Source organism: Bison bison, unplaced genomic scaffold, assembly GCF_000754665.1.
Source record: "Bison bison bison isolate TAMUID 2011002044 unplaced genomic scaffold, Bison_UMD1.0 scf7180017864371, whole genome shotgun sequence".
In the NCBI taxonomy this organism is placed as follows: Eukaryota; Metazoa; Chordata; class Mammalia; order Artiodactyla; family Bovidae; genus Bison; species Bison bison.
In genome coordinates, this window is record NW_011494943.1 from 10,393 (window position 1) to 20,495 (window position 10,103).

Here is a 10,103-nt window from a genome sequence, read left to right on the forward strand (position 1 = left end):
ACCCTTATGGCAGAAAGTGAAGAAGAATTAAGAGCCTCTTGATGAAATTGAAAGAGGAGAGTGAAAAAGTTGGCTTAAAGCTCAACATTCAGAAAACTAAGATCATGGCATCCAGTCCCACTCAATGCATAGATCTCCAGTAATCATTCTTTCCTCAAAAGTTGTTCCTGCTCATCCTTGTGGAATTTCACCTGTGTGTGATCAGATGACAGAGACTCAGCGGGCTCATTAGGCACTTGGAATCATTCTTTCTGTCTGAGTAGCTGTTTCTTTTCCATCCCCTGCCCCACACATATCACCTGCTGCGCCTCCCTGGCTCACCTGTGTTCTCAGATCAGGGCTTTGCTGGGCTGCCTCTGGGTTCCCCTCCCTGTACCTGCAGCATGGAAATTGCCTGAAGGCAGACAGCCGGGAGTCTTCAGATGGATTTGTGCATCCATCTTCCTCTAGGAACTTAGTCCTGCATGGCCTGCTGTCCAGGATCTGAAAACAGTTGTTCCCAGTATTTTGTTCAGCTTTCTAATTACCAGTGCCAGGTGAGGACATTCAGATACTGTTCCTCTTAAAGCTGGAAGTGGAAGTCACATTTTATTTTTACAGACACTCTTTGAATCAGTAATTCTAAATCAGGTAACCATATATGTTCAAAAGTACCTTTTGCTTCACTTTTTCTGTTTTGCTCTTGCAAATGTAAAAACAAAACCAAATATCAAGAGACACACTAAAACAGGTTTTCTTTTCTGTTTTTCCTGGTTGAACTTTATGCCAACAAATCCTAGGTAAGGACTTAGGAAGCTGCAGTAAGTCAAGGCACCAGCAAGATCACAGGATCTGCAATCAACAGGGATCTTAATGGTACCAGAGAGTCTTTTTTTTTTTTTTGCCATGCGGTAGGAGCTGGATGCAGTAGTTGAGGGGCTAGAGGGATCCCAGGACCTTAATGACACCAGGGAGCCAGCTAAAATACAGGAGGCTGAGGCCAGGTACAGCAGGTTTGGCCAATGTGAGCTGAAACATATTTAATTCTGAATTTCCAGAACCATAACCTCAAACAAAATGTTCACCTTCTTCTGATATTCACATAGAAAGATTGCATAGAATCTTTTGCCTAGAAATTCTACTTCCATGGAAGAAAGCCACCAGGAAGATTGCTTGGAGAATTTAAGAGATGTGTGGGTTTCAGGTGGAGAAAGAGGAAGTGAGTAAATGACAACTGCGATTCAGAAACGGAAAGGGGTCTGTGCAAACCCAGCAGGCTCTCTTTGGTCGAAGGCAGGCCGTGCGCTCACTGCTCCTTCCCCCTTTTGCTGAGGTCACTTTTATCATGTTTCAGGTAGCTCCAATGAAAACTTCAAGTACAGGGGCTTCCCTGGTGGTCCAGTGGTTAAGAATCTACTTGCAGGGCAGGGAACACCGGTTCAATCTCTGGTCCCCAGAAGATCCCACATGCCACAGAGAAATTAAGTCTGTACACTGCAAAGACTGAGCCCAGGCATCCTAGAGCCCAGCGCTCCACAGCAAGAGGAGCCACCAAAGCGGGAAGCCCAACCACCCAACTAGAGCACAGGCCCTGCTCGCTACAAGTGGAGAGAGCCTGCAGGCAGCAAAGAAGACCCAGGGCAGCCAAAAAGAAATAAAATTATGTGTAAACAAAAACCCCTTCAAGTACAGTGACCCTCAATGGCTCAAGTAACTCCTGCTCGATGTTCTCGGCACACTGGCGTGTGGGGTCTACAGGAATCCCCTCCTCCCGTGAAGGCCCAGCGTCTCCATCGACCACGTGTCTCCACCACTGTGCTGTGCCGTCTCCCTGCTCACCTCTGCACAGAATTGCTTCTGATGGTGTCACTCTTTAGGCAGGGGAGTCATTCTTGTGAATCATCATCTAACAGTTAATATCTCACCTGCAATTTTATTTCTATATTCCTTAAAAGGAGTTCCTTAAAATCCCAATTGTATTCCTTAAAAGAGTGTTTTATCAAAATCTTGACTTGAACACCTATGTTTTTATTTACCAACTTTTATGTTTATGTCATGCGAAGAGTTGACTCATTGGAAAAGACCCTGATGCTGGGAGGGATTGGGGGCAGGAGAAGGGGACCACAGAGGATGAGATGGCTGGATGGCATCACTGACTCGATGGATGTGAGTGTCAGTGAACTCCGGGAGTTGGTGATGGACAGGGAGGCCTGGCGTGCTGCGATTCATGGGGTTGCAAAGAGTCGGACATGACTGAGCAACTGAACTGAACTGATGTCTCCTTCATTGTGTCCTGTGCTCTGGCTCAGCCTCTCTCTTGGCCTCTGCTCTTGGCCTCTCAGGAAACAGCGTACAGGATGTATTAGTTGCACCCGCCCTCCCCTCTCACTGGCTCTTTTCCATCCTCCCTCATCTCCGTGACATGTGTAACTCTGTGCACATCACTATCACCATGACACCCTCCCTCCCTTGGGAAGCCTGTTATCACCTTCCTGCTCCTTTCTCTGCTGCCCCGTGTGTGTCCCTGCCCAACACTCACAGCAGCCTCACAGCAGGCGCTCTCCCTCACTCTTCTCTCCAGAGTTCCTGCTGGAATTTCTGGACACCACCTCCCAAGTATTTACCTCTGACTCTGACTTCTTCTTCCCTGGTGGGCCCTGTAGCATCTTCCCCTGAGTGAAGACCACAGATAAAACCTAAATTCTCCTTCTTCCCCAGCTACCTTAGACTCCCCTCTGGATGTCTCCTTCTCATCCAGGCTCAGTGATTCAATATCATCCATGAACCATTTTTCTATACTCAACCATCTATCTGGCTGTATTGATACCATCTCCAGGGGAGTGGGTGGAGCAATGATGGGCAATGTTGAGATGGCAGGTAGAGACCAGGCCAGGCAATGAGGGTGTGAGAATGAAGGACAGTGCTAAGAAGAGGAGCAGATTATAGAGAAGTCACAAGGGCAGAAGAGGTTGGAGAATGTTTTTAAAAACAGACCAGGGAGAAATCTGGGAGAGGAGAGGTCGAGTCTTAGGAAAGAGAAATGATCATTGCATAGCTCCTCAGGGGGGTGGGGGTGGGGGAATCCAGCAACGTGCTAGTTTACGAGCAACATCCTATCAGATGCTGTATTTCAGTTGGAAATACTTCATGCTACAAATCCGTTACATTTGTAGAAATTCCTAATGCATTAGAAATTGATACATTTTCCTGCAATGGAATAAATTAGGCTAAGGTTATGCATTACATTGTTTATTGTGATGTCAAGATGTCATTTTACATTAGTGTTTATTCCAACGTGGACCAGTAAAGTGTATTATAGTACATCATCTATTCAGTGGACTGATTTGTGGAAAATAGTGTCCCAAGAGAGAATATTCCCCAAGATAGTGTCAGCTGAATATAAGCAAGATACATAAAACATTATGCACAGTATGCGACCATGTATGGTTTTAAATGTGGTTGTGCTCAGTCACTCAGTCATGTCCCACACTTTTGACACTATGGACTGTAGCCCACCGGGCTCCTCTGCCCATGGCGATTCTCCAGGCATGGATACTAGAGGGGGTTGCCATTTCCTGCTCCAGAGGATCTTCTGGACCCAGGGATTGAATCTGAGTCCCTTGTGTCTCCTGCACAGGGAGGTGGGTTCTTTACCATTAGCACCACATGTGGAGTGAAGAAGAAATAGATATTCATAGTTGCTTGTGTATCCATAAAATGACATTCTGGGCCGTCTCTCCTGATCCAGGGGTTAAGACTCTGCACTCTCATTGTAAGGGCCTGAGTTTAATCCCTTGTCAGGAAAGTAGAACCCATATGCCACAGCTAAGAGTTCCCATGGAAAAGATACTGCAGGCACAGCCAAATAAATACTTAGAAAAAAATATAAGCCTCTGGAAATGATTCCTGAGGAAAAAAACACGTGGCTGACTGTGGAAGCAGCAGGGCCTTTACAAGAAGGGAGGTGGTAGGAAGAATAATGTAACATGAAGTATTTTATATTTCTAGGTTCTTGAACCTTGTACATGTATTGTAAGTTTCTCAGAAATGCCAAGACATTACAAAAAATTTTAAACCTCTAAAGAATAAAACTCACAGCGTTATTTCTACAAACTGAATTAAAGTCAAGTTTGTTTCATCAGAAAGATTATCTGGCTTCTCTAAAACATCTTCTCAGGCTTTTCTCACACTACCCAGACAGTGGTCCATATGGCACTGTCTGGATTCTTGTCATAACGTGAAGTGAATCTTTTACACTATCCTGGGTCCTTGATGTCCAGCAAATGAAGGACGACGTCATCACGTTCCTTGCAGCAGGGGCCCACTTAGGTAGCACCGACCTTTACTTCCCAACGGAGCAGTACATCTACGGAAGGAAAAGTGGCGGCGTCTACACTAGGAATCCGAAGAGAACCTGGGAGAAGCTTCTGTAGGCAGCTCATGCCATTGTTGCCACTGAAAACCCAGCTGCTGTCCCTGCTGCGTCCTCCAGGAACCCTCGCCAGCGAGCTGAGCTGCAGTTTGCTGCCGCCGCTCCTCTGGTCGGCCGCTTTGCTCCAGGAGCCTCGGCTAACCAGACCCAGGCAGCTTCCCGGAGCCAAGACTCCCAGCTCACCACCCCTCCCAGGGCTGACCGCCAGCCTCTCCCAGAGGCATGTATGTGAACTTCTTACCATCGGTCTGTGTGACACGGACTCTCCTCTGCACTCTGGAGACCACCCATTCTCGGCAACCAGGGAGCTCAGTCGGTGGGTCTGACTTGGCGAATGCTCACCCGGGAAGTTCCACCCGTGCGCGGCACCGTTTCCTGTGAACACTCATGGGAGGTCGTGCCTGATCTCTACATCTGCAGATTCTGAAGAGATTAAAAGGGAAGAGCAGGTGACAGTTGAGCAAGTTCTGACCAAGGAGGACTTCACTGTGAATGGGTCACTTCAGCAGCTGAGTGCAACGCTACTGGATCTGAGGTGCTGGCCTAGTCCACAGGCGGGCAGCGAGCTCGCTGCCTACTCCGCAGATCCCCCTGAAGGCTGGCCTGCAGCGCCCACTGCTCAGGCCACTGGACGGGTAGGCACAGCACTGCGTGGGCTTCAGCTGTTCTTTCACAGGCTCTTTTCTTGGGTGGGGGCTGTGCTGGGTCCTTGCTGCTGCACAGGTTTGCTCTGGTTGCGGTGAGTGGGGAGCACTCTGGTTGTGGTGTCTGCCTTCTCATTGCAGCGGCTTCTCTTGCTTTGGAGCGTGGGCCCCAGGACCCCCAGGATTCAGTGGTGGCAGAGCGTGGGCTCAGGAGCTGTGGCCCCCAGGCTGTGGAGCACAGGCTTGATGGTTGTGGTTCCCAGCCTTAGTTCCTCTGAGGCACCTGGGATCTTCCTGGACCAGGGATTGAACTCATGTCTCCTGCATTGGCAAGATTCTTTACCATGAGCCATTATGGAAACCCCACAAACTCTTAAAATAGAAATTGGCTGAGAGAGAATAAGCAGTTTCTAAATAAATAAATATGTCTACTCATGAGAATGTTCTGTGACTTTTGCTTTTTTCCTTTCACATAAGAGGAAAATTTCCTAATTCATAAATCATTATGTTCTTCCCTCAAACAACATTTGCAACTGCTAATTTTATTAGTTAAGCTTGATCCAATTTTTAAGATACTTTTCTCACACTTTCCCCTATGCACTGTACATTCATTATCAATTGAAATAATATTTTATCATTGTTCAGTCACTCAGTCATGTCCAACTCTTTGCGACCCCATGGACTGCAGCACACCAGGCTACCCTGTCCTTCACCAACTCCCAGAGATTATATTTATATACTTCATATGGATGGGAAGATAATCAGTTGACTTCATCCTTGAATTATTTCTCTGAATCTGACATATTAATATTCTAGTAAGATATAAAACACTTGGCTGACTTCAGTATAATAAAAAATAATAGAATCAGGTGACCATATCTGAAGACTGATTATAAATACAGCAGCCATGTTGATGAGGAGCAGTGACACACGGGGGGACATTTTATGTGGTGAGAGAGGGGCGCTGGCCTCAGGGATTTAAAGGGCTGCTTGAAAACAGAGTGGAACTCGGCTCAGTGGATGGACCTCCTGGGAGTCACTTCCCAGGGACACACAGGACAGAGTCCTGAGCATCCTGTGTGCCCACAAGGTGGTCTGAAGCGGTGGCCAGGGCACTCCTCTGCGTATCAGTGGAGATGTTAGCTGTATTGTGTGTCTGTACGAGTCTGTATAAGGTGACCCTGCGTGCAGAAAAGCAAATTTGACTAAATGGCAGTTGGCCTCAGCTCTAATAGTAAGATCTTGTCTTAAATCAATTTCTTTCTCCTCTCAGCTTCTCCGTCTGAAAGGAGTTACTCTTCATGAGAGCCATTCTCTTTTAATTCCCTTCTTCAAAGCCTCACATTTTGTAGCTTTTTTCCAGTAAGTATCTTTCCTTGTTTATTCTTCAGACAAGCTAAGCTAGAGTAAAATTTTCTTATTGGACTTTAAAGATAAACAAATACTTTTAAAATCAGACTTTCCAAAAGTTCTAAATTCATTCATGTTCTCACTTTAGTATGTTCAATCCTAAGCCTGTAATGAGCGTTTTTACCTGATTCAAACACAACTCTGGGGGGTGAATTGGTGGCAGGACTCCACAGACCCCTGGAATTTTGAACTCTTGACAGTTAGATCTCCTTTTACAGAAGTGTTAGCAGCCAATGGAACAAGGAGCATATAGTGCCAGATTGCAGGGCTGACAGCGGGGAAAAGACAGTTTATTGATGGTAGAAAAGATCTGCCTTCTGACCAGCAGCCGCTGCTCACGGTGAGGCAAACCGGAAGTCCCTGCAGACGCAGAGACCCATGCGGAGGGAGCAGGATGCTTCAGCCACACTCGTTCTCAGCGCAGCCATCAGAAAGGGGTCCTTCCTTGACCTGACTCGTGCTTCCTGTTTCTTTAACTCCCTGTGCTTTGGGGCTGCTCTGCTGAGTTGGACTCCCCTTTGCTTTTCCTAGATCCCCTTGGGGCCTTCTCACAAGGCCCGGCAGCAGGCAGGAAGCAGCGGCGCCATTGGGCAGGTCTGCTCCTGTGACTCCTCTGGCAGCCGTGCGGCTGGGACAGCTCGCTGAGCTTTCACCGTCCCTCTCCTGAGACCAGAGGTCGGAATGTGATGGGACCAGAGGTCGGAAAGGGGAAGAGGGAAGAGCTGCCTTTGCTTTCTTTCACTCCTGGGCCAGGAGCTCTTAACCTGAGGGATTTGGAGAGCCCAGGGAGCCTGTGGCCTCCCTGAAGTGATGCATAAAATGAGTCTGTGCACAATCTTTTGTTCAGTAAAGAATAAATGCCCTGGATTGACCCCTTCCGAATATTTTATCTTTGTTCCTAGTCTGTACAGATCCTGTGCTTTGAAGCACAACACCGCTGCAGTGATTTCATCACACTTCCACTGCTGCCGGTCCCTAGTAAACCCAGCTTTCAGAATCAAGAGAAGCTGGTGGCTGACAAGGCTTAAAAACATCCTTTGAAGTACCTAGAATCAAGAGCATTTGACTGTACTCTACTGGAACGTTTTAAGGTGTGCTGCTGCTGCTGCTGCTGCTAAGTCACTTCAGTTGTGTCCGACTCTGTGCGATCCCAGAGACAACAGCCCACCAGGCTCCCCTGTCCTTGGGATTCTCCAGGCAAGAACACTGGAGTGGGTTGCCATTTCCTTCTCCAATGCATGCAGATGAAAAGTGAAAGTGAGGTCCCTCAGCCGTGTCCGACTCTTAGCGACCCCATGGACTGCAGCCTACCAGGCTCCTCCATCCATGGGATTCTCCAGGCAAGAGTACTGGAGTGGGGTGCCATTGCCTTCTCTGATTTTAAGCTCTAGTAGTTTGCTTTTCACTTGTGAGCAGCTAGGTCCAATTGTTTCCAAACAAGAAAACCGAACTAGAGTCTATGTGCCTGACCAGGGTCACAGGACACAAACTACTTTAGGGTGGGTCCCAGGTCGGCCTGAGATTCTGTCATTACCAGGAATCAAAGTAGCAAAGAGCATCTGTGACACAAACGCTAAAGCGTTTTATTACTGGATAATTTGGGTTGGGACGGTTCCCTAGAGAAGAGAATGGCAACTCACTCCAGTGTCCTTGCCTGGAGATTTCCATGGGCAGAGGAGCCTGGCAGGCTACAGTCTAAAGGATCGCAAAGACTCGGACACGACTGAGTGACTTTCACTTTCTTTTTTCAGTTTGGATCTATGTAGAGGTAAAGTCTTTTCTGTGGATATTTGTAAATGCTTCCTACAGATCAGTTATATGGCTTTGTGTTCTTCTGAAATTGCTCCCATAACATTGATCTGGACTTCATACACATGTACCAAATTACTCTGTTTTCTGTGCAATGGTGGTAAAACAGTTAAAAAGCAAGTAAATAAGCCAAAGCCCGTGAACTGTTTGAAACAGGCTGAAAGCGCCACCTACTGTCCAATCTGTAGAGGTGCCCGAGGAATGTAGTCTGAGCCTTATGGACTGAGAGCCACAGGAACTAGGATATTAAGGTAAGTTAGACTCACATCTGACTATACTTCCTACTTATATGCTATTTATAACGAGTTATGTAGTTATATTTATGCTCTCTCCTGAGCATTCTCAATCTTTGGTTACAGAAAGTAAGATATTGAAAATCACTGAGCTGTGACAGGTGTAAGAAAGTGTTTCAGGCTATCATATGCTTTCCACCGGTCCTGATTATCCCACACCAAAATGCCTTGAGAGTTCTGGAGCAAAAATGCTCTTTGCCACTTTTATTCCTAGTAACGACTGAGGCCCAGAGCTCCCTGGGTAGGCCCTCCCGCTGGGGACTTGACTGTATTTATTTTACATGTTTAAGAGACAACAACAACAAAAAAGCTCTAAAATGGCAAAAGCTTTCAGGTACACCAAAAAGGTGGGTTTTAATGTTGGTTTGAGTGTTTTGTTTTTAATGGAACAATCCATTATAGAAGGGGCCAAAATAAGTTTAGAGAATAAAATGTATATTTTCTTCCTCTGAGAGCTACTAATTAAACATGTCTTTACTATGGGCCTGGCATAAATTCAGACTTGCCTTGGACAGGTGGCTGACTTCCAGGCTGCCTTAAACCCAGCCAGTGTTCAGGGAGTGGCCCAGTGACGGAGGGGACAGCAGCGTGCAGCCCGAGTTTCACTGTTTGTGCTGCTCGTGTGCTCTTTCTGTCTCTAGCCCTTCAGCAGATATTCACTCTCTTCTAGGCAGCTTATCATTTGCTTGACTCTGAAATACATTGGTTTGGTTTTTATGACAAGCTGGTTCTGTACAATCATACGTAAAGTGTTTATTTAAATACAAACAATATACACTCTCGTTCAAGTTCCTTCTGAGTTAAAAGTACACAAAAAAAGTGGATAATTTAGAGTAAAAGTAGAATTTTTCTTTCATCCTTATCAAAGTGTCTGTGGTTCATTTGTATATATTCCTCCAGCTTTTTAAAAAACATTTTCAAATATATATTTATTTACACAGATAATATATGTTCATTTTTAGTTCAGTTAATCAAATAATGTGTGTGTTGTTTTACAACTTGCTTTAGTCATGTAACAGTATGACTTTGAGGCGTCACCATTTCCTGTTTGGGGGTTTTCCAGTGGTTTTCAATAGGAATATAAAAATCTTTCTTTAGAACAACACGATTCTGCTATAAGCAAACTAGGTTCATTTAGCACCCACATTCAGGGAAATTTAGAAATGTCTTTAGTTGCCCTGCGCATCCCACCATCAGGAATGGAGGAAACTGCCAGCAAGGAAACTCTCAGTAATGAACACCAGGCACCCCTTCAGATCAGATCAGATCAGATCAGTCGCTCAGTTGTGTCCGACTCTTTGCGACCCCAGGAAGCGCAGCACGCCAGGCCTCCCTGTCCATCACCAACTCCCGGAGTTCACTCACACTCACGTCCATCGAGTCAATGATGCCATCCAGCCATCTCTTCCTCTGTCATGCCCTTCTCCTCCTGCCCCCAATCCCTCCCAGCATCAGAGTCTTTTCCAATGAGTCAACTCTTCGCATGAGGTGGCCAAAGGACTGGAGTTTCAGCTTTAGCATCATTCCTTCAAAAGA

The 10,103-nt window shown here is 46.3% G+C and overlaps 1 protein-coding gene across 1 annotated transcript in view; it reads left to right on the top strand.

Annotated features, from left to right (window-relative positions):
* Nucleotides 1–7,110, top strand: part of LOC105000520 (40S ribosomal protein SA-like) — a 10,660-nt gene extending 3,550 nt beyond the window's left edge. Inside the window, exons 2-5 of the mRNA XM_010856470.1 lie at nucleotides 4,260–4,408; nucleotides 4,472–4,635; nucleotides 4,832–5,046; nucleotides 6,997–7,110. Coding sequence (XP_010854772.1) covers nucleotides 4,260–4,408; nucleotides 4,472–4,635; nucleotides 4,832–5,046; nucleotides 6,997–7,110 — 642 coding nt within the window. The remainder of the gene's footprint in view (nucleotides 1–4,259; nucleotides 4,409–4,471; nucleotides 4,636–4,831; nucleotides 5,047–6,996) is intronic.
* Nucleotides 7,111–10,103: the final 2,993 nt, after the last annotated feature.